General features: G+C 39.2%; 1 protein-coding gene across 1 annotated transcript; it reads left to right on the top strand.

Moving 5' to 3' along the window:
- Positions 1–270: 270 nt before the first annotated feature.
- Positions 271–24,691, top strand: fgf10a (fibroblast growth factor 10a). Its single transcript, XM_036529886.1, has 3 exons — positions 271–695; positions 22,902–23,005; positions 24,492–24,691. Exons 1-3 carry the CDS (start codon positions 401–403, stop codon positions 24,681–24,683), a joined length of 591 nt encoding a protein of 196 aa, XP_036385779.1. The 5' UTR covers positions 271–400; the 3' UTR covers positions 24,684–24,691.
- Positions 24,692–25,792: the final 1,101 nt, after the last annotated feature.

Genomic DNA, 25,792 nt, shown 5'->3' with positions numbered 1-25,792 from the left:
AGCAAACCCACAGACTTCAGCAGGATTACGTGACTTTTTTCTTCTTTCTCTTGGATTCTTTGCTCTTTTTTTGTAAGACAAAATTTTTGTGTCTCAGAAACTTTTTTGTCCTCTTTCTGTGTGTCTTCACCGTTCTGGAGGTGGTGGCAGCCAGCTATTGGATTTTCTGCTGGAGAATAGGTGGGGGTACTAGTGAAATTGCACCCGGTGGAGGTGTTTTGAGTTATGGATGTTGACACATTCCTTTCGGACACGAGGAGAACCGGCTTAGGGATAAGAAGCAGCAACGATCGCTACAGAAGCCTGGGGGTCTGCCTCCAGTCCTATCTTATTCTCTCCTGCAGCTCTCCAGCATGTACCTTTCTGTGAGGCTCTTCCCAGTTCTTCGAGCTCCAGTACAATGTGGAAATGGAAAGTGACAAAGGGTGCTTCAGCCTGGTCTCACCTCTCCTGCCTCTCCCTCCTGCTGGCGCTTCTCCTCTGCTCGCTCCCTGTGGCCTGCCACAACGCCCGCAGGGCCATGCGCTCGCCCCGGGTCACCAACTCCTCCATGGTCGTCGGGCGGCACGTGCGCAGCTACAACCATCTCCAAGGCGACGTGCGCCGGCGGAAACTCTTCTCCTTCCAGAAGTTCTTTCTCAGGATTGATAAAAATGGCAAAGTTAATGGCACCAAGAGCAAGGATGATCCATTCAGTAAGTAAACAGAAAAAAATGTTCATCATTTTTTATGTCTTTAATCAAATATTTACATTTTAGCCCCACAGAAAGTTTGGGAGTTTCTCATGTGAAATGTTCCTGCGTTTTGTCAGCAAACTTTGCTCCCTGTGCCTGGCATCCTAGGATAATGAGAACCTTACCAATATTAATGTAGGCACCAGTAAATGTGCTTAGAGTTTCTGCTTCTTTGCGTGTACTCCAACTGGCTCTTGACTTGTAGAAGCAGACTGTTTTCCTTTTACTCTCCAAGCGTGCTGTTATTCATAACAGATTTGCTGGAATCAATTAGATATTGGCATTGAGGAGCTCTCTTCTGTTTTAAAACATTTAAAAAATGTTCTGAAATGGTTTTAAAAACATAACAATCTCTGAAATCTTGGGCTGAATAGATTTGTGTGGAACAAGAAGAATAATGATGGGTATAATGATAATATCAATAACAATAATACAAACTATTAACATCAACACTGATTACATGTGTAGAGAGGGAGAAGAAGCATGTGGGATGTTTCTCCTCTCATACAAACTCATAGTTCCTTCATATTCAATGCCTTCAGGTCACAGTATATGCAGCTAAGCCTCTTTACTACTGATAGCGACATCACTTTTCCTTGCGTCGTCACAACTTTCAAAAGGCTACGCGCTTGGGTTGGTGCTGTAAAGATTACAGCTCACTCCAGACCCCTCCGTTTCTCAGCACAGTCACGGAGCACCTGGCCACCACACTCCCAGAATGCCCCGTGCACTTTTCCGTAAGCGCATTGCGCACACATTACTCTCAATAAAAACGACTTGGACATATGGAGCCCATGTGCACAGGGCTTCGCTTCAGACAGAGGAACTCAGACACTGAAACTCTGCAAGATATGGCTTTAGGAATTTCAATTGGTAGTCCTCACTCTCACACATATTATTTCATTGCACAACCATTAAGAACAAGACCATTGAAAACATGCACAATTCAAATTTCGACAAGGCTGCACAGACAGCATCTTGTTAGATTTGTATAAGAGTTGTCAAAACTGCTTAGGATGTTGGTGAAGTTTGCAACGATAAACTCAAACTTTGAGCTGTGAGTTAAAATTTCCCCAGGGTGTGTAATTGCTGTAATTGTATGGTAGAGAAAAGATGAAAAAAGCTTTATATGTCAGCATGCTTAGATGTGTGTCAGAAATTTCCACCAATCACCTATCACATGCCAATGTAATCCGGCTGTCATTAGCTCCAACAGTGACCTTTTGGTATGAGAATTAATAGCAATAACGATGCACCAGCTGCACTGTAAATTTCTGAGGGAATTCACATTCGGTACTGATTCAGTGCTATGCAGTGGATATGGCTTTGACTGTTTGAAAGCGACTGAAAGAAAGAATAACTCAGTGATACAAGAATCTTTAAAGAAAGAGAAAAACACTTTGCATCATGGGTTTTTGAAGCTTTGTCTATATAGATGAGAAAGGTCATTGCATGATTTCACAAAAAATGTGCCCACCAGGTAGCAGTAGTGCTCTCTCCCTTTCTCCACCTCTCTGTCTTTCTGTCTCTCTTTTGCTCTGTCTCTCGCAGATTTGAAACCTTTGAAACCTAATCAAGATGATAATTGAGCCATAAAGTTAATTTAATTATAATACCATACTAGAGATGAGAGACATCTTTACTGTATAAATGACAATGGCTAATACTTGCCTTTTGGACTGAATTAAAAGGAGCTACAAGTAGTTCAGATAGTTCTCCTTCTCTGTTCAATATTAAATTTAAATTTTTTTCATATCAGTAAATTATATATATATGTTTTTCAAAGACACATTTGTAAATTATATACATGCTGACTAGTGGTGCTATGTCCTCATCTATGGGAACATATTGGAATATACTGGTGCAAACCGCACCACAGACAAACGTGGACGATATAAGAGTATACAGTGTTGTACTCTTGAGAATGGTCAGAATTACACAATCAGAATTTCTTTGCATCATTACTATGTAAGCACTCATAAAAGAAGACTTCTTCATCACTCCAGAATCTGGTTCACTCTCCAGAGTGTCTGAAGATTCATTTAGTAACTGAATATCTGGATCATAGCAATCTAAAGATGTTTGGATTTTAATGAATGGATCAAATCAACATGCTAATAAGGGAAAACAGGGTAAGGAAAATGAAATAAACCCCATTAATAATGCAATCAAAATAGAAAAAAATGTATGCTTTTTGGCCAAACATTTTGTAGATTATTATGTTTCTATAGTCTCTACGTTTCACAGTAGCTATCTGTTGTGTGTGCTAACTGAGGAGAGGAGATATTAGGGAATGGTTAGTATAGTTAGTAGAGGGCCGTCTATATTGCATGTCAGAGCACTAGAACTTGACTGCAGATTAAGTGTTTGTTTCACTAGGAGTTTCCCAACACTGTACCTTGATCTGTGCATCACTGAGACAGAAGACACTGAGAAAATGGCCGTAACTTGGCCATCATGGCTGGTCTTATTAAAATATGGTCTTAGTACCATGCAATTACATAGGGATGAGGGTATCGCATGACCAAGGGCTACCCCGCCTACCAAATTGTAGACTATTAAGGTCTTTAACCTCTGGACCTTTGATGTTCCGCTGTATGGGAGCAATATGTTTGGGCTCAGAGGGGCTGAGGAGGTGGATAAGAGAACTCCTAATTAAAAGGGTGATCTGATGTTTTTGTATTGAATATTATAATGTCCAGTCCGGTTTTCCGCTGTGCTCTGGGAACACAGACAATATACGCTGTGGTATCTGACAAGTTTATTGAATAATACCACAGCGTGCCCCTGCACCCCACTTCTCCCACCCCCACCCCCACCTCCATTTTCCAGCTGTTACCCACTTACAAAATAACTTCCTTCTACTCATGTCATTTAAGCGTGTCTGTGGACTGGTTCTGTAAACTTCACTCTTAAGTAGCACCAGAAAACCCAGACGTGATTACCACAAAAAGTAAATCATCATGTCCACTGTGCTTTGTATTCCAGATTAGGTCAAATTAATGAAATTACCAAAAACTGTTATTTCATTACTAAAGCTTAAGTACATTTAAAGAGTCTCCAGATGGCTGTCTATAAGGAACTTCAGTGGGTTTGTTTGCATCATCTTTATTTCCACTCACATGTATTATATAATAATGATTGGATTAATTTTGATTGTGTAGTTGTATAATTTATTATAAATATGTATATACATATTGTATTTAAACCTATCAATAACAATAGTCTAAAACATACTAAATAGTGGTTACTCTTATACCTGTGTACTGTCAGAGTCATTCTCAATGTACATTTCAAACTTAAGTTGTCCTCCAATTGCTACAATCACTCTGATGAAAACAACAATTGGGGAATTGCCAGACACCTGCAGGTCTTGGTGTGTCGCATGTCAAAATCAAAACTCTCAGAGCTCAAACAGTGGGCATAAACCCAACCGCCTTTTGGGCATGTGATTCCTTGAACAGACTGAGTATCACAGAGCCAATCACCCTGAATTCACTACAGTGACCTAGACTGAACTGTTATGTTTCTGTGTGCTTGGATGTGCATTTCTATGTGTACTTGCGAACAGCTAATAACCTATTCAGTTCTATTCTTGTGTATGTCAGGGGAGAAATCTGAAAGTCTTGATGTAGTTTCTCTGAAGCTGAATGCTGTACACAAAAAATAGATCATTTAAACAGGACATAAATTTCAATGAGGCATTCATGATGTCAGAATGACATGTCATCAACAATGACAAATTGCCAGACTGATTGTAGGGTGCTACTTAGGAGCATTTTCAACAAAGCCCTTATAGAACTGTACTGTTTTTATTCAAATGGGTTTTAAACAAAGCCCTCTCGTTTGGCCCGGACTTGGATCTGGTGAATATTCCTTTTGGCGTTTTCAGGTTCCCTTTTTTGTTTTGTATCTGTAAGGAATAACTCGACAGCATAATCGTGTTACCATTTAAGATGCGGAAACAGTCACCTGTGGTCAAGATTCTATTTCCTGAATAGAAAAGGTTTACGTGGAATTGAAGATAATCTGAAATTATGTGTCACCCAGGTATACACCATGTTCAGAGGACCTCTTTGTGTGCTTTGATGCTCTCTGGTGTAGACCTGCCAGGTTTTCCAGCCCCCCCCCCCCCCCCCCCCTCTTTCTCTGTGGTTTTCATAAAAGACCTGTCTATGTACTATTTGAAATCCAATCCTGCTCGCATTGTCCAAATCCCTTTGTGAATCCATCTGCTCAGTATCGCTCTGTCGTATTGTTTTTTTAGATACTGCTCCACACTAAAATCTATGGGCGAAACACTCATAATGGAATTCAGACTAGTGTGGCACAGCTGAAACACAAACAAAAATAAACAAAAATACACCTTTGGAAGGTATATATTGATCTGAACATATATACTGATCTTTCATACACTACATGATCTTTCAAAATTGGAATTAATCCTACATTTTAAAACATGTGTCAAACATATTTACAACTATCAACATGCAGAGGCAGAGCTTCAACAGTTTTTTTTTCAATTTCTATCTCTGTCTCTTTTTGCTCTCTTTCTTTCCTTCTTTCTTCTTTTCTTTCTTGGTCCTATTTAATCCACTTGCACTCCTGAAGACATAACCACTCCTGAGTAGTGGATCACTGACAGGAAAGAGTATTTCCAGGCAAATTTCAATTATTTTAAGAGGGAGGTATTTTCTTTGAACATCAATATACTAGCCCTCAGTAGCACTTGTCTGCTTCTTTTTATATTAATACCACTCAGAATATAAAAACACAAAAACATCTGAGACATTTTAACAGACTAGATTGTGTTTACTTAATTAGCCCTTTTGAAAATTTCTGTTGAACTTAAATAGGAAAATGAAAGAATCTTAATGAGTGCCATTAGACCCTGACAAGTTTGATCGAGGGCACTTAGTGGTTTAGGGTTCAACTGCCGGTTGGACTATGAGGTCTGGAGTGCAGGGCTTTCCCAATCATGTTGTCAGGTTTGTGGGGTGTACATCAAACGGGGGTCAGGCCAACAGCCATCTTTTCCTCTCTCACCCCATTTGGAGTGGTTTAATCTGGTGCCATTTAATTAGGATTACAGATGACTCTTGCTAAAACTCACCATTTCAAAGCCAAAACCATTAGTTCATGTCAAGCTCTTGCTCTGAAATCACGTTCATGTGCTTGAGAGTTTGGGGTTCTTCGAGGACTGTCAGGAATTCAAAGGTTAGCAGTCCATTTGTCAGAAGTGGAAAGCAACGGTCGATCTTCCCCAACTCTCCCCTTCCTTGTTATCCTGGTCCTAAAGGATCCAGAGAAGGATATTGTTCTGTTTTTTTATGCCCTCTAAATTCCACAAGGGAATATGTTATGCACGGGTTACTAAATACTACCGTTATTACTACTACCACTGAAATTAAAAAAAATATATATGTAATTAATGTTTATTTACTTGCCAGACATCCTCATCCATGGTGACTTGCATATCCAAAATTTAGTATATGCCACTTCAACAGGAGGATATTTACTAGAGCAATTCATTTCCCTTGAGCATAGGACAATGACTGCACCCCACACCTGCAAATACTGGGCTGAGAGCTCAGCATCCTAACTACAAATAACAACAATAGAAATAATCATCACATGACAACTGATGTTGATATGTAGTCTTTGCCATCAAGTGCATAAGTGGCGCATGAGGCCTTTTGAGTACATACCCTATAGCCCAATGTGACCACCAATGAAGTCCCAAACTCCCTGAGCAACAGAGCAATGTTGAAAGTGGCATGAATGCATATGCCAACAATAATTCATGCACAGGGAGTTTATTGGACATGCAGATGTTTGGGGTTACTCCAAACCAGGGAACATTCTTACCCTATTTTTTTTCCTGAAATTATGCATCTTATATCCCCCTGTAATCAGGCAGAAATTAATATGTTTATGAGAAACCATTTAAAGTTTATTGAGTTTCATTTAGAGCAGAAAGAAAAAAAAAACAATTGCTCTGATCCAAGAACTTTATTTTCCAAAACACATTTAAATATCTCGTAGACCATAGGCTATGAACACAAACATGAACACGTCACAGAGTGCTTTCAAAGATCACAGCAATGAAAAATGTTTTTACATTCTAAATATTCAAAGGTATCTTTTAAAATGTTGCAAATTACACCACTAAATTGCACAACTGAAGAGTGGGTGTCATAATGGTTCTGTTTCATGGTTACAGAGGTCCTTCGATGGCAGGTTTGATGTGGAGTGTTTAGTGCTTCAGCAGTAATGACATGACCAAGTACAAGCCACAGGCAGTGTTCCCTTCACAAGTGGGTGCTAGAGGAGGATGATGCCAGGGAAATTGAGGTCTACACTGTATTTACTCTCTTTCAACTGTTATTTACATCTTAGATTCAACTAGTAATAAAAGACACAGGCCATTTTAAAATTATTACTATCCTAGATTAGAGAGCATGTTTTCTGTGTACATGGACATTACAGGTAAATGAAAACAGCTCTTTTCTATGGTCATTTGTAAGTAAAAACATTTTCACAATTGAATGTCATTTCAGTTTTATAAATGACAAGCACAAGGCTTGATAAGTTAATTTAAAGATAAGTTATTTAGTGTGTAACGTAAAAAGCCCTGCTCATGTTTGAAGTCATAAAGTGTTTGTTAAAGAAAGGTGTTATTAGTCTTGTCATTAGTCATTAGTTTTGACTTCCAATACTCCCTGTTGCCTTTTTAATTGCGAACACATTGCAAGTGTAATGGAAAACATTCTATGATGTAAAGACACTGTGCTTGAACACATTTCAACATCTTCTCAAATTTCCATCAGTAGCTTTTATAACCGCAAAATAAATATGGATGTTTGTTTGATAATAGGCTTATATTATATGATGCTGACATCTCAGATCATAAAAAACAGGCTGAATTATAGACGTCATAACTAAAAGCTTCATGGTTATTAGTTCACTTATCTGCTCACTGTAAGAATAGGGTTAAGATTTAGCCAAACAGGAATTGCCACGACATAATTGTTGAAAATGTACGCCAGTAAGAGTGAGTAACAAGCGTATTTGGATTTTTTCAATTTGATGAACCTTATGTATGAAATGTGTGGAGACATGTCCACAGTGTTGTCAGATGGCTTAGTTCATTTGCATCAGTTAGTAAGTTGTCCAACACTGCACTAGGGAGCACTGCTTTTTTATGCCATGTTTCCCATCCATCACAGTGCTTCGTCTCTGATACTGACTGACTGTAATGTACACTGGTAAATCCATGCTATGTAAAAGTACAAGGCCAACATCACACAGCTGATTATGAATTCTTGCATGTTTGGCATAATACAGACCAAGTCAGTGTCCACAGACAGTGTTCAATCCACAGTATGGATTAAAATAACCTGTGTCAGCTTTCAACAGCTGCATTTCAGATGAAAGGAAGGATGGTCAAACTAACGTTTCTTCAACAAGAGTGGAAATGCAAGGCCTTTCTTCAAATGAAGCAGCACTATAGAGAACACAGCCCCATCCCCATCCCCACCCCCACCACCCCACAGCCGTCACCACATCATCCATATCCTTATACTCCCTTGAGATTTCTCACACATTCCAAGCTCTTCCCTTCATCTCCAACTGTGTCTACAGAGGGGGTTCTTTTTTCCATCTTCTTTCATACTGCAGTTTGTCAAGTGGGACCATGTGACGGAGCACACGACAACTCCAGACACCATCAGCCTACAGGAGACACATTCTTTCCTGTTACTCAAGATTTATTATGTTTTATTGTTGTTTGTATTTCCCTTTCAGTGTTTAAGCCATCATTATAATTGTAGCTTTAATGGAGCATACATCAGCAGTAGGAGCCAGTTAAGGGAGACACCTTCTTGATGGATGACTGACGTGAAGCGTTCAGCTGCACGTGTGCCTGTGTGCCCCATGTGTGCAAGTGCATGTTCAGCAGTCATCCTTGCCACATGGACAGCTCCAACTCAGAATGCCCTCCATTTATTCATGGTTTATTGTACCCATTTATGACTCTTGTGGGAGTTCTCAACCACACATACAATAAAAGTGAATTATGAGCAGTAGTGAACAAAAAAGTTACTGTCACTGTTTCTCTTTGTACTTCTTGACCTTACAGTTCATCATATGGTTTCTCCAGTTTGGATCATAAAAAACAGAAAGGTCTTTTACCGTCATTTTTCATTGGACAGTGTAGGGTTGTCCTGCCCAGTACTGCCATGGCTTGTGTTTAATTATGTGCTATGGTCCATCCTTTTTACGGTATGTACACTGTACGTAAATAGAAGTGACATGTTTTGTTATCAGTTTTCCTCGGGGTTTCCAGTTCCAGTGTGTTTTTTAGTTTATTTTAGTTTGAGTTGTTTGGCTTGGTAAGCCAATTAACCATAGCAAAGCCATGCAAAATGTACTGATGCTCATGTTATGCCGGTGCAGTAAATAAGCAAACTGCATGTCCTACAAGGGTAAGGCATTTCCTCTCAGCAACTGAAATGTAAAGACACGCGTGCCGGAGCATGTGTGTGTGTGTGTGTGTGTGTGTGTGTGTGTGTCAGTGTCAGGAGTGGGAAGAGAGAGAGTGGATAGACAGAGAGGCGGAAGAGAAAGACAGAGTGAGTTTGCGCACAAGGGACAGCTCAGCCGTCAGGCGGAAACTCTGTCTTCTCTGTTGCACTGTCCATTGGCTCCACCCCCTCCTGTTTAACTCCCTCTGGTCTTTCCTCTTCCTTTGAAGACTGTCAACCTCAGGCTTGTATATCACGTGGTACATAAACGTCTGAAGCCCCCCCCCAGAACGACCCCCTTCAAACCCTTGTCAATGAAGGAAACGGACTAATCTGTTGCAGTGTAATTAAAGTCAGACATGCCTGGCACCGATGCCCCCCTCGGGAGAGGGGGCTGACTTTATATACTCAGCTGATTTCTATTCTTTCTACTTCTCCCTTTATGAACAGCTAATATTCAATAATACATTTTCTGATGCACTACTTTATCAATACCGTTGTAACATGGGTTGAGAAATACTGTTTTCACATGGAAATATTTTTTGTTATCTATCTTGAAATTCTTAAAAGGAAAAAAAAATGTTGCCACGATTTATTGCAGAATAAGACTTTCTTTTGTGAACATATTATTATTATTCAAATTGGGAAAGACTCTAACTAGTATTGGAGAAAAGAGTGAGAATCATATTTGGAAGCTCTTCTTATAGTAAGGCAAACATGAAGAAACTTAATTTAAGTTTAAGGGAAATCATCTTAAACATTTTTTTGGCCATAATCATGCATTTTACCATACAAATTGTTATGATTTTGTCATTTTTATTATGATTTACAAAGGTTGAAGTGGTTGTGCTAGTTCTGGTTAGTAGTCAGTGCTTCCCTTTCCAGAGACACGACCACTTCCTGTTCTATAAAAGAGTTATTAACTATGGTACTATTTTTAATTGAACAATTGATTTGCAGTTGTTGTTTTGGCACACATACATATATGGAAATCTCACACTAATACCCTAAACATGTGGCCCTCTGCCCCCCACTACTGTTAATTTTAGGTTGTATATACAAAAAAATCTTACAGCTTTTTTGCCTCATCTCCTTTGTTATGGTAGTCTTACCTATTGCCTCATAAATGTCTGACTGACTCAAACCAATCATAACATTTGCCTTTAGAGAGAAATAATTAGCTTTTATTGGTTCAAAACCATTAGCTCAGATGGGTTTGTGCTTCATAAAGCCACACTTTGCCCATCAACCCAAATGGTGCAATGCTTCACAAAGACAAATTCTACTCCTAACTAGCAGTAAAAGTGTAGCAGCCGCAGTGGCAGCATATGTCTTCTTCTATTCTCTGCCCCCTTGTTACCCCCAGAAAGTTCAACCTGGAGGTATGAAGGACCAGATGTATGCCTGACCTTTGACCCCCATTATTTTAATGAGAATACCATTTGTTGCCAAGGTTGGTCTAAAGGAGAAATTACACATACTGTCTCTTGGATTTAGCTTACAGTTATTGTATAAGTATGTGATCCCTAACAGACTCAGACCATAAGATGCACAGGACTAACTTTTATTTGTACAAATGTTTAGTTGAGGGATTTGACAACTTCCCAGAATACAGATGGTAGATTACACATGAGCAGCCCAATGAACTGATCTGAACTTCTTATATAACTGGAGATAGACTCCAGTATGATTTTTGAGTCCATCCCATGATTTGTTTCTCAAATAAATCTTTTTTATGTTGAAAGTTCAAATACAGAATGGTGCTAAGCTTCTTTTTTTCCCCTGGCTTGGGTTTGACCAAAGCCACTGGAGACATGGAGAGTTAAGGCGGCAGTCTTGAAGTCTCGGTCACTCTTTGTTACTTTCATTTGTCTTTGAAAAGGCAATGGTTTTCAGCAAATCTTGATATTCACCAATCAATTTACTGTTGTGTCAATCATGGAAGCATCTGAACAGCCTTTGAATAAGATACAGATTTCTAGACTCTACCACATGCAATAATTCCAATAAACTAGCCAGCCTCCTCATTCATCTCTATCTTTCACCACGGTCTTGATTCCCCGAGTTAAGTGTTCTGAGCATTCCAACCATTCACAATTAATTATATACTGTGAAACCTTGTTTTGTTTGATAGCAAAGTGCATCCATTGCTGACTTTACTGGAGTTTGGAATTCATGGTCTTTGTTTTCCGTTTTTCTGGATTTGCTGGTCTATATTTACTGCTGTTTTGCGCCACTTCGGCAAAGATAAGAACCCAGTAATCACTTGGTGGAAATTTTCTCTGTCAATTTACCAAAATACAGGTGTTTATATCAGCCAAATGAAACTTGTTATATGTTGAGGTAAGTGGCTTTTGTTTAAATTGCGTGTTCATTTATTTTCATGAATTTGTGGAACTTCTGAAGATGACAGTGAAAGATCATATCAAAGTGCTTACAGGGTACCAAAGGAATGTTTTTACTTAATCCAGACTGAACTATTTTCCATTTTTCACAACATGTACATTTTACTCAATGATTATTTCTTGCTTAAAATTCACAGTTTAGTTAACTGCCATGAGATAATAAAAACTTTGTGAATATGTAAATGATAACATTCACGTAGAAGTGTTGATAGGATTAGGATCCACAGATATTATGATCATAAACTGGGGTTGTGGTGGATAAACAGATGATGTAGTAGCGGTCAATTAATTTTTATCCATATCTAGTAAGAAATGGTGCAGCAGTTTATTTAAATATGTTCTTGTTTGAATGGCCTGCAAAAAGAAGTGTCTGTTTATGTAAATGACTGATCATAGATTAATATTTTGAATAATGCCAGAATGTATGAACGTCCAAGAAATGTGAGAAGTTACATTTCCTCCCCCAGGACACTGGAGTAAAGCTCTTTACCCCTTGATTTAAGAATATTTTTTAAGATAATGGCCAACTCGTCTGCCATTGGCAAGGAAACAGCGGAGAACTATGGCAACTATTCACATGCCTGTGTAATATCATGAGGATTACACTTAAGAGGGTCTTATCTAGTAGGTTTATTGAGTGTCATAAATACAAGGTTAAAAAATGCTTGGTCAAATTATGCAATTTTACTTTTTTCTTAGTAGTACAGGTTTTATGTGCAAGTTAATCAGCTGTCCTGTGAGCCAGTAAATGTCAAATAATCTGTGTTTTCAAAAATAACTGCCTGGTTTCTCCTGACATCCACCAACAACAGCTTGAAATTGCTTGTGTAAGTGTGGCTTCCCCATGAATCAGAGAGTACCTTGAGTAATTTTATGTATGTTTGTGTGTATAAACAAGATGCCCTCACTATCATTTGCATTTCCCTTGCACGCTTTCTCTGAGTTATTTCTTTCTTGACACCTATGTGTCCTTGAATAGGGCCTGCACAATGGCAATTGTTTGGAAAGAGGGTCTTGTTCCACATTTGGTGAAGAATGACATGAGAATGTTACATTTTGACACCTTCATACCTGGCATATGCTAGCTTCTTTGCATGTGATCCTCAATAAAGCATGCATAGATACAGCTTCAGGTTGCATTCTTTATTCTATGCTATGGACAGTTGTCACAGACAATCACATTAAAGAGTTAGCTGATGTGCAATATTAGGGGGAGGAGGAAACATTTCAGCCTTAGATAAACTTGTGTTTGGATGAATACTCTGCTTTATGCTAGTAATCGAACTCCACTCCATTTACTAGCATAAAGCATTGAACCCATGCCTGGGACATGCTAATATCCTTCAGTGGACTGGATTGGAACAGTGCACAAGAACACAGGTGTAAATATAGGGCCCATGACTGAGCAAGCCCCCCCTCCCCTGTGTCATCACCTGGCAAATCCACAAATATACTGGAGTGGGAAGGATGGAGCTGGAGGAAAGTCTAATAGATTCATCAAAGGTAGTAAAAGGAGACCAGTGCTCCAACCAGAGTTGCATCTGGAGAGGTCTTTTTTAAGGAGCAGGCAGGAATGCTGGCTAATTATCCATTCCATGTGCAAGAGGCAGGATTTTCTTTCCAGGGAGGGGCAAGGGGAGTCCTAAGGCAACTGGTGGCTGAACCAGGGGCCCTGGATCTTATCCGTCACAGATCCTATATCTTACCCCCTGCTGCTTTACTGGCCACTAATGCAACACGTTCCCACACCGGGCACCTCTGGTCCCCATTGTGATGGGTGCCTGTTCTGACATTTAAGAAGAGGCTAGAGTCTGTTCACTACAATGGAAATGTGTGTGTGTGTGTGTGTTTGGGGTCACTGGAAAGCACATTTCTTTGATAAATTGTCACAAAATACCTATGTCAAGCCTGAAGGTCCCATGGGTGTTTTCTGCTGCCATAGCTGTAGTCCAACTCTTAGTTTAAAATGTGTATATCTTTAAAGGCAAGGAAATATTATCCCAAGTCACACATTCCAAAAGGGCCGTATGACACATGTGATCAATATCAGAATTTATGTAGAGTAGAGCAGTAGAGGGTTTAAATTGGCAAGGCTAAAATCGTACTGCCAAATGTGAAAACAGTCTGTTATAGTTGTATAGTTGTATAATGTAATGTGAAGTACCGAAGGTGCAATAAAATCCTTCACGAATCCATGCTGAAAATCAAATGCAGACTTTATATGTAATGCACACGTCTGCACTGCCATATACCACATGAGTGATAATGTCCCTTGTTGCACATAGTGTAATCTTCTTGAATGCTATGCAGAAAATGACATAATAATTATTGAAGCACCATATCAAACTTTAATTAAGTGGTTTTGAATGTTTGTGTAATTTTTATGGCATTCTTACATTGTGCTTATAGAAATCCTTTATAGAACTTTAATCATAAGATGAAGATATAGAACTTTAATCATAATGGTTCCATTGGTTTAAAGCATTATGAAGGCTTTACTTAGGACTTGATGCGCTATCAGCTGTTAGATGTACAGAATGTTAGATCACTATATAGTTTATGAAGACAGTTTGGTATACCAGACCTTTCTCATTTTATTAGTTGCATCTAATAACTTGAAATTATAAAGACGGAATATAAATTAAGTGTCAAATTTCCTTCATTTAAGGCACATAGAATTACTGAAATATGAATACTGACTTTTACTATAATGGTGACTAATAAGCTGATACTGAACCATAAGCATTCAGTTCTCTGGTCACAATGAAATGTGATGCTATCTTTTGGCTGGAGGCAGGGTTCCAGTGTTCGAAACATCACCTGAATGTGCAGACAATTTTATGTTACTTTTGCCTGAATTCCTGGGCTACAAAAGATCAGAAAGATTTGAAATTGTATACAGATTGACAGTAGTACATGCTTTTAATGAGTCTTTATTCGCTGAGACTAGGTTGGGGGTCATTCAATTGAGTCATTATGGTGCTTTGACTTTAACTTTGAGAATCAAATGTAAGTAAGTGATAATTTTCTGATAGCATTACAGCATTATGAGTTTAGTAACCAACAAGATAAATAGGCAAATATTAAAAAAATGAAAATTAAGATTTTAAATAGCATTCTAAAAAATGAGATTTATTTGCGTAAAATCCTTCTCATAACTGTTTCCTTTTTTTAATGATTAGTCTAAACAAAATGACAGCTGTTGTAGAAAACCAACCTCCTTTTCTAAGCTCTGGTGTTCAGAGCTTTGTCCTGTGGGTTAAATTGCTAATTTATGTCACCTGATTATGTAACAACGTGTTTAAAACAGCAGTGTATAAATGACAAAGGATTTAAAAATGAGTATTGTCATTAAAAGTTGAAGTTGAAAAAACAGATCTGTCAAACTAAAGTGTTAAGGAGATTGCAAAGTTTTAGATGAGATGTGCAGACATTAATAACTAATAGCAGAACAGAAATAATATGGTTTGAACAGTCTGTTCCCAAATGACTGAGCTGGTGTCAAATTGTGCTTGCTAGAAATTGAACACTGTTAAGCAGAAGCTGAAAAATGGAAAAATTGCGATGCCAAAAGAAAGAGGAAATTAGTAATGCATTCTTACCCAGTAGAACAAAAAGTAAGAATAAACAGTGTTTTGACCTGACTTTGATGAGGTTGAATTCAATAAAACTGGAACTATGGAAATATTATGACTTATTATGACAAAATACCTGTCCCAGAGGCCCTATAAGAAACATATTACTGTTCCAAGACCTCCTCCTCAACAGAGACATACTTGTCTCTGGCAAAATACAAATCAAATCTTAAACACAGCATGAAAAAAACACTCCATCTGCACAAGGCATCCAGTTTTAGATAAAGAAGACAGTTAAAGATGCTTTAAAAAATTAGAATTAAAATGTGCAAATTGTTATTTTATGGGAATCCTGTGCTGTGCATGGGATTCAGAGATGAAAAGGACAGTACATGCTGCTGATCCACACGTCACTGTAAGGCCAAAATTTCAGGGCATAACTGTGGTGAGTCTCTTCGTTCTGAAACTTGAGCTGGAGCCGAGACAACTTGCACTTATTATTAATAATCAAATGTAACAGAAAATTCATTTGTAAATTGAAAGGTGGCATTGCAACGGATACTCAAACACAATTTGAGCATACACGAGGGACTGGGGATGTCTGCTTGAAGCAAACTCTGAAATCATGATTTTATTTTGCTCCGAGGAGCTGTTCCATTCCTAAATTGAGGATCTTAAGTATGGAAGGAAGGACAACCTCAAGGTTGTTTTCTCAAGTGCACTCTCACCGCAATTAGAAATTTACTAACATTCCATCATAGTTTGTCTTTCCAGCTTCATCCATTCTCCTCCCTTGCACAGTGGCAAATTTGATATTTCCTTTTTGAATCAATTTGTCAGCCCCTCACAGAGCAAAGACTCCCTTCTTAAGATGTTAAAATACATTAACCTTCCAGAGTGCACCTCAGACATGCTGTTCCTTAAAAACAGCCCCAATGACTGATTGTAACTCCAATGAAACTCCTTCATTGTAAAAGTATGGCTTTAACACATTTCACAGAGACTTTCACATCACATTGACACCAGTGAAAGAGTCTGCCTATGTCTCACAAATTCCACAAAACTTAAATACGGTGAGCTCTGGACACAAATAAACTTTCCCTTTTGAATAGGTATATAACTGTGCCAAAGATAGAGGGGTTTAGATGTTCTCTGCTCTTTCAGGGGTCCAAGTCCCCACTAAGGTTTTAGAAACACACTTAATCTTGATTGACCACTGATGAGAGTAGGGGAGCATGAGTCTGCAGTTTCTAAACATATCTCAGTTAATGGAACCTTGAACATGAACATGTTTATGTCACTAGTATAACTGCAAAAATGTAAACAATTTCAACTGTAGCACTTTTGGTGGACCATGTGTTGAACTACATTTATATGCTTTCCTTCTCGCTGAAAATTATGACCTGCACTGTACATTTCTATATTGCATCTGAAGATTGCCTGAAGACATAATTCCAAGTATCACACCAAGTATCAGAAAAAATAGTGTGTGCCTGTCAGATGGCAGCATGATCATAAAATGTAAATCGTAAAATGAGCATGATGGAAAAAAACAGCTGTGATCAAAATTTTCAAGTTTATTTAACAAACATATAGTGCCATATTCTGGTGGACAAATCTACCTGGCGTATGACATAAAGATGTTAAACAGTGCATTAAGAAGAATATTTTGATTTGTGATGCAATCCACATTTGTGATGATTGCTTAAATGAAAAAAATGGAATTGTCCATATTTACATCCATTTGATTTACAGTCCATTTTGATGAATGAATTGTTCATTTGAAATTATTGTCAGTTTTCTGACAATGCTATGCACCTCCGTCATTGTCTACGATTGAGCATTTCATTTCATTGTCTACCATTTCAGCAAAATATCTAAATTTGGAACTCTTTAAGAAACTCACACATTTAAATGAATAAATTGCAACTGTAGACTTGCCCTTCTGTGTAACACTTCACTAGGGGACCTTGCAATTCATCCTTAAGAGCCACACACCAGAGGGGCATCAAAATCTGCCTCTATGGAAACATTAGGAATCAGGTTTAATTTTGGGAAGAGGAGGCGTTAACTAGAAATAACCACTGAGGCTTAACCGGTATCATTTTTGATATTCAGACTGATTGCCTTAGTTTTGTGCTTCATAAAATGTTTATCATCTGGTCTTAAGCAGAAAGTCAGTTCTACAAAGACCTGTAAAAAGGTCTTTTTTGGAAAATTCTTGTATACACAAAATCTTCAACAATACTCTTCTTATCCTGTTTTTTGACCACTTTATGTTTTGATTGTTTGTTCCTGTGAGTTTTCACACACTGTTGCTGTGATGAACAATGAAAAGCAGCTATAAAATCTTCAAAAGAGTCAAGATAAACAGCGGAAGCACTTTAACAGCCCCCTTAACCTCAGTTCATCTAAAGTCACTCCTGACCACATGTAAGCAGGACAAGGGATGGGGGATGGGGGGGGGGGGGGGGGGGAAGCATCATAATGAAGCTGGCCCCTGACAAGAACACAGGCTCCTCCAACTGGTCACAAAAGCCTGGGAGCGGGAGGCCCACGGTGCCCCAGATCAAAGGTGCAAGTCACTGTCATCAGGAGCCAATGCAGGGTCAGCTGCAGTGATGACTTTTAATGGGGAATCTGTTCCCTTTATGGCCCGGGAACCAGGGGGCTAATTGAAAAGACATGCCTGTCATAGGGACTGCAGGCCAGGGTTCCCAGGACAATTATGCTCTCTGAAAGGGATGTTGGTAAACTCACTTGGGTATCACAAATGAAATGAGTTAGGATTGATATATATGTATATGTACATGTAAACAAATGTTGTTTGGCAATGTATGCATTTTCTATTTAATTGTTTTGTCCATATGGAAAGTTTTGTGCTAAATCAATATGACAACATGATACTGTTCTTTTATTATTCTTCTTCAGTCTAAAAATGGTCTTTCTACAAGTAATTGAGGGACACCCCATGAGCGAGATATGCATGTCAATGTGAAGAATTTTAATTACTATCAATGATTTCAGAAAACACTTATCTAAAGTAGTTTTGCCTCAACAAGTGAAAACCTTAAGGGTGAATTTGTAAGAGTCTCCTTCGCTACCATCATACTCTGTGCTGATGTTAGCCATGCAAAGTTACAAGAAGGAGGCAGCGGAGTTTTCTAATTAGCACAAGATGCGATAACGTGAGCTCTGTGGCCCTGCCAATAATGCACACCCACTGCGAAGCATGGGGGAGGGCACCAGAAGAGCCTGGGGCAGCGGCCAGGTCTGCCGCGAAGCGTGCAGCAACCCGGGCCAACACGAGCCCACTCAGGACCGCCAGAAGACCCAGCCACCGCCACCACCTCTCTCCCAGTCAACAGGGGAGGTTTTCAGTGACCTCACAGGCTTCCATTTAAACCCAACAGTGATAGATGAGTCAGTCCGGCCACAGCAGGAAAGTCTTCAGATATTCTAGAATGCAACAGCAACGCCGCATTCCCTGGTGAAGGGAAAATCCTCAAAACTTGCTTGACCTTGTTGAATCTGAGGACAGGACATGAAAACAAGGCAATCTTGGTGACCATGCAGCAGCTCAAAATGGTCATCTGCATTCCAAGCTCGCTGACTAATGAAAGCTGTAAAAACCTATTTCTCCTAAATTTGGAGGCTAATGGTGGAAAATGTATCTCAGATGAATGAATCATCTCAAGCCACGGCACCATTTTGGTGCTGAATAAAACTAAAAGTAGAAAAATTACCACACAGCAAGCAGGTAAAGCATGACATTTTAAAACATACAATGTTTGCTGTGTTCTCCCTGTATATATGGTGAGAAGTATGAAATTGACCGTTAAGACTCTGGGGCATGTTTTTATATATCAACCATATAAAAACAACACAGCCTAGTTACCCACACAGGTGTTCTTCTTAGTAATGTCTGAAAAATGTTGATTGGGGACTGTAAGCACCTTTTATTCTTGTTTGTTAAAAACCCCTCTGGTATAGCACTTCAGATATTGCCCATAAAAATGTTTCAGTGGAGTTAAAAGTCAGCCCTTACAAAAATAAAAATCAAAGCATTGGGCATCGTGCCAAAATCAGAGGTGGGGGGTGGGAGAGAGAGGGCTAGTCTTTTGTGCACAGTGAAATAAAAGTAACAAGGCATTACTCAAGTGAGCCCCGTCCCTTAACTGAGCTGCCTGGGTGGACAGAGCGTCAGTCTTGCGTTTGTTCTCCCTCACAGCCCTCACGGAGTTCTGTTGCAATTTAAGCCTTTTGTTACAGAGCTGCCTTTCAACTCTGGGTGCAGACACAGAGAATGTTCTGGTGACCAGCTAGGGGGCCATAAAACAGCCCTGCTTTTTGGCTTAACACACCACATCAAACGTTCCACAGCAAACGTCTAAGCATCTAAAACAGGTGCTTTCCACAGTGGCAGAACAGATCTTGTTCTGGAGGCTTGAAGGACTACAAGATTGCACGCCTTAATAATGTACACGCTCGTGGTTTAATTGCTTGTTTGTATCCGTTGGGGTGTCTTTGTATGTTGGATCAGATTCTGAGCGTACACATAAATCTGCCTGTCTGTGTCCGACAAGTGTTTGTCCATGTGTCTCCACATGTTTGTGAGTTCCTCTGTACACATGTGTGCAGGCACTTCTCATGCAAGTCCTTTTGTTGCCCAAGCCCCCAGTATTTCTCTTTGATCATGGATCATTAAGGCCCCTCTAATCCATCTGTCTCTCTGTCATCTAGTATCTGTCTCCCTCCTTTCATTTTTTTCCCTTGTTCATGGACCTGAGGCTGGGGCGGAGTTCAGAGAGCAGGTTAGATTGCCTTACATCCCCACTTGATACCGGAACCTGATCTGGTGAAAAAAGAGCGCTCTCAGATCTTGAATGAAACACCCTGTCTAATCCCTCTGTTGTGTTGTGGCCACATCGTTTGTGTCACCCCTTCACAGGTGTGGATTAAACCTAGCAGCCTGGAGGTGACATGGTTCACACTGGAGAATCATACATGAATGTATTCTCATTCCTGGATTAACATCTATATTTGTGTGTGTGTGTGAGAGAGTGTATGTGTGTCTGCCTTTGGATGTTTTTGTACTTAATTTTGCATTCATTTACATGGCTGTATGCAAAGCTCCATTTGTTCAAGACTGAGGGGCTAAAAGTATTTCTTTTACAGATAGATTTAAGTCAATAAATTAGTGTTTATATGTATATTTCTTTACTCAGTTAAGGATTTCAATGTATATGCATCATTCCTATACAATAAATGTATAGTAATAGTAAGGTAAGTGTAATGTAAAGCAAATGTAGAGCTTACAAGGACTATTTCAAGGGAAACTTCATGAGGAAATTTCAGTCCCCTGCTAGAACCACTCCATTTGGCACAGTTCTGCATGCATTAAAAAATTTATTTCTAAGTACATATACATATACATATATACATGAATATATAAGTGCAAATGGACACATTTCCCTTTAAATGTATTTATATTATCCTGTTCATCTGTATTCCTTGGTTTCTTAATCATAACTTGCATGTGAAATTAAAAGCTTTTAGATCAGGATGGAGAACTCATTTTGTTCATACAGTCTGTATCCAGCACATAAGAGCTCTCTGTTCCAGAGACATCTTAGACAGATTGTTGAAAGAATTGTGTTTTTTTTTTCCTCAAGGTGAGAGTGAGGTGAGAATGCATGGGCAGGAGGAACTTTATGTCCCAAATGGATTAGCTGCCACCCTGCGGTAATGTTTTGAAATGAGTCTAAAGGAAGGTGTGCTCTGAGGACTTGCCCTGACCAGTGGACCTTGCTAGAAGGCTAAGCATGGGAGGGCAAGAGAGCTAGGGAATAATGTAACCCACATGTGTATGTAGGAAACTCACACTCTTTCCACCTTCCCACTCGTCCACACACACCTTCAGTCTCCTCACAACACTTTATACGGCGCAGTAAAACACCTCCCCGTCAAAAGGAGGGAGGACTGGAAGCCCCCGAGACAAAAGTGACTTGCCCAAAAAAGGCTGTTAAAAGTAGATGCCCCAGCAATTAACTTCTGATCAAAGAATCCTGCTCCGCCCACTGACCACAGGACCCCTCCCTCCCCTGACAGGACTGTAAAATCCCACCAGGTTAGCAGGATGTTGCAAATGTACACCCCAGGAGTGAAAAGGAAGCTAAGGACGATGCAAATCAAACATGTCGGGGGGAAGAGGGCAAATTACCACAGCGGTGCACAATAAACTTTCGGGGCCGGTCAGAGGCCACCTTGTAAGGCAATATCTCCACTGACCTCTGATATAGACTGCACACAGGGCCAAGCTGCCTGCCACAATGACAGCCTTCCGCCCCGGTTCAAGCCAAAGCGATAATCCTCTCTAACCCTCGATAGCTTTATGGCTTTATGTAATTGACTTTAAGATGAAAAAAAAGGAAATTGTTACCACTCCTTAAATCTGATATTGGTTCAGAAAACATTCAGGCTGCAAACCGATATGGAGGTTTTGGCTTTTGCCAGCAACAGTATGCTGCTCTCCTCAGAAAACAAACAATGAGAGAAAAATGTTTTTCTGAACAAAACCCAGCCAGCGTCTCTCACAGAGAGCTTACAGCCAGTTAGCTGGGAGATCAGATGGAAGCGCTTTCTGTTCCACATGACCAGCAGCGAGTCACAGAGGCGGCATGTTGGAGCTCTCTGGGTAAACGGAGAGGGATTACATGGAGATGCCTCTGATTACAAAGACATTGTGCTTCTGATTACAAAGACACTGGCAAGGATTTAAATGCGTTACAAAAAAGGGGTTTGTGCCATTCCAGACTTAGGCTGGAAATAACAGGGCATCTAATAGGCAGTGAACACCATAAATTGGTTCCTTACAAACTACAGGCTTTGATTTTTGCATTTAATTATTGTGTGCCAAACCACGAATAAAGTTTTTTATATATTTATATAAAATTCAGATATTCAAGAAGAGTCCAAATCTGAGTGCAAAACAGGTTTTTGAAGATCTTCTGTGTGGTATGTGTAGCATGCCTATAAATGTCATGGCAGGTTTACAGCAGTTTCCTGACAAGTTACCATGAAACGGAAAAAAAAAAAGAAAAAAATATTTTTACTTGATTTTACTTGAGTTTTTCTTGATGAAATGGTTTTGGACTTGATTCAAACATTGTTTACAGTGTATTCCCCTAGTTGTATGTCTTCAATTTTACTGAAGAAGCTAAATGACCTTAAAACCCTCTTCGGATACAGTACTATCCACTATTTGCAGCAACCAAGGAACAAGTCTGTGAACTTAGTACATTTTGCAATCCAAAGAAACAATGGACTAATGTAACAGCATGGAGCCAGGGGATCAAATGGAAGGTGTCAGATTTCATCTGCGTTTTGTCACAAGGCACACGTGTGATCCTCTGGTTACTCAAGACTGAACTGCACTGTCTTCCTCATACATCCATATTTTCTACATAGTTTTACATGCTGCAATTGTGCGCATTCCTGACCAAACCTTTATCATGCATTACTGCTCTGAAATGATCCAGGTCAAATATGAAGTGTCATTCGTCTTGAAAATCCTTTTTCTACCTTTAAAATATTGATTTTGTGTGACTATTGTAATAGTTTTTCATTGCTAATGCATCATATTTGTATTTCATGTTTCAGGTATACTGGAGATTAAGTCAGTGGATGTGGGGATTGTGGCGATCAAGGGTCTTAGCAGCAACTATTACCTGGCAATCAGTAAGAAGGGAGAGCTGTATGGGGCGGTGAGTATCATTTGCTGAGATCCACCTGTGGTAGCCACATCATACACATATTGGTAGCTTATTTTCCTGGTTTTACTTTCTTGGTTCTTGATTTTACTTAATTTCACTGATGTGGTCTTTTAATATTGTCAAGCAACAATCAACTCTGCTACAAGGTACATACCTTCTAGCAGGACCAACTTGTAAAATAGGTTTTCAGTGGAATAGCATTTCTGTTTAATTTAAATTCAACCTCCAGGTTTGCTATATATGCAGACATCCATGTAATACATTGTCAATCAGTATAATCTCCTTGAGGCTCTATTCAGTAAGCTTTTTCTCTAGTCAGACCAAGGTGCTGTGCTTCATGTATTAATGTTTGCATTAGCCAGTGTCTTTCTGAACCATTTCTTCCATTTTGACATCAACTCTATGTCCAATGTGCTTAGTCAGTCTTGTCAAGCTCATGGCTTGTTCAGCGCTGGCAAAGAGCCTCTTCTTTCTCTTCTGTACTTGGGCCCTTAAAAAGCGCCTTGTGGTGGTTTTAAAGGACAGTTCCACTTCATTGCACTTGAATGATCCCCCAGCAAAAGCCACCTTCAACGAAAGGCTTCTGCCGTCTTCGAGAAAATGAGCTGCCCGAACCCTGCCTCCCCTCATCCAAAAACAGAAACTTTCCCATAAACCACACCATGCTGGTACTTACCCCCATTCAGTCCTAGGCAACACTATCCATGGCTTCCCCTTTCTCTAAAGTCCCCGCAAGGTCTCCCAATGCTGCTCTCATCTCCCCTCATGAAATTTTATATGTCTGTCAGCATTATTTCCTTTATGTACCCTTTTTTGGTTTGTATGGTATTCATTGTAAATGTTGCCTTTCGAATTCAAAGCCCTTAGACATGAAAAGAGAAAGGCTGACATTATAAAGAGGGGGAATCAAAAGAGATAATCAAATGCATTCCTGAAAAAAGTTAAACGCATGATGACATTCTTAACAAAAGTCAATTTTGTATGTATGAACCCTTCAAACACCTAGTCATGCATCCTCTTCCTTCCTCTGGTGTGTTATTCTTTACATTCAGCATTCAGCAATCTCTCTCTCTCTATACATACATACATATATATACATCTATACATACATACATATATATACATATATATCAGTGGCGGCTGGTGAGCTGGAAACAGGGGAGGCTGAAACATTACCTTTAAATCTATCATTACTTTCAACCTGTTCCCCTTTATCCTCCTTGATTAACAATAAAACAAATAATTCACAGAATAATTGACACCAATGCGTAAATAGAGTAAATGATTATGCTCGCGAAACAGCGCAGATTGTCTGTAGTTTGTGCGCTATTGCGAAAGCTACAGCATGAGGTTGTTTAATTAAGATATATATGCATACATACATGCATAGCTATATGAACCAAAGGGACAAGCAGCTGTAGTTAAAAAACGGCATGCAGAAGAACCAATCTGATAATATTTATCTTTTGTTTTTCAGAAGGAATTTGGAACGGACTGCAAGCTGAAGGAGCGGATAGAGGAGAATGGCTACAACACCTACGCCTCGGCAGAGTGGAGAAACAAAAGAAAGCCCATGTTCGTGGGCCTGAGCGCCAATGGGAAACCAATGAGGGGCAAAAAGACACGGCGGAAAAACACTGCCACACATTTTCTTCCCATTGTGGTGTAGCCACTGGGCCAGGCATATCCTGAGGGAATGTTTTACTGCACTGAAGAAAGACTTGGAATCTTAAAGAAATGAAAATATTTTCTCCAGACATTTTATTATTATTATTTTTTTTTTGAAAGAGGAAGGCACTATTTAAAGGAACAGTTCGAACTCATGCTTGTTGAGTCACTTATTCATTATTAAGTTATGACTCGGCACAGAGGAAAATACAAGACGTTTTTCTGTGCCATATCATTTGGAAATGATAAATTGTTGGACCAAATAAGGAAGAAGTGGATGAAAAATGGCAATGATTTTCATGTGATTCCAGCATTGTCACAACAATGGACAGAGGGCACTGTTTGTGTGTGTTTGTGCGCGTGATCTTTGGAACCGGTTATTTATGTTATACTAACTCATAAGAGGACACTGAAGTCACACTCAAGCATAGTGACCTGATGAACAAATATAAAACATTTACTGGAAGCACTTGGGTGAGGTGCAAGACTGAGGCGGTGGAGGTAGAAGCTGAATGAAGAGTATTTAGTCAAATTAGCACCAGAGCATAACTCTAACAGAATTAATAACATGCAAAGCCACTGTATTGGATTTGTCCATTTCTTTCCCTTGACTGCTTTGAATAAATTATTTATTTTATGTAATATTTAATGAAAAAAGAAAGGAAAAATGTGGAATGAACAAAGGTCTTTTTCATTTATGCCTTGCCTTTCAAACTTTTCCAGTACTATCTTTTAACATAAATAAATAGATACATTGATTTCTTTCTTCCATACAGAGGTTGTCTCCTGTAACATTTGCACCTTTTGACATTGTACAAATACTTCCAAAAGACAGTTTATTTTGGAGAAAAATATCCTGGAGTGAGTCAACTGTTGGTTTGGCTATATGCAAAGGTATTTTTCGCTATATTCAGAGCACCAAGATTTTGAAAGTTGTACAGGATACCAAGAATTGTGATCTGTTAGGGACATTATATGTAATACAATCATTTTAAGATATGTTGTAATGCCCATGGTCGTTTTTATCAGGTGAAAAGCATAAGTCATTCAATCCAGTCCCATACCAGAGGGTATCTAGGGGTACAGACAGGCACTGCAGTTAAATACACT

This window comes from Megalops cyprinoides, chromosome 5 (genome assembly GCF_013368585.1).
Source record: "Megalops cyprinoides isolate fMegCyp1 chromosome 5, fMegCyp1.pri, whole genome shotgun sequence".
Taxonomy (NCBI): domain Eukaryota; kingdom Metazoa; phylum Chordata; class Actinopteri; order Elopiformes; family Megalopidae; genus Megalops; species Megalops cyprinoides.
This window is presented reverse-complemented; position numbering and strand designations above follow the sequence as displayed.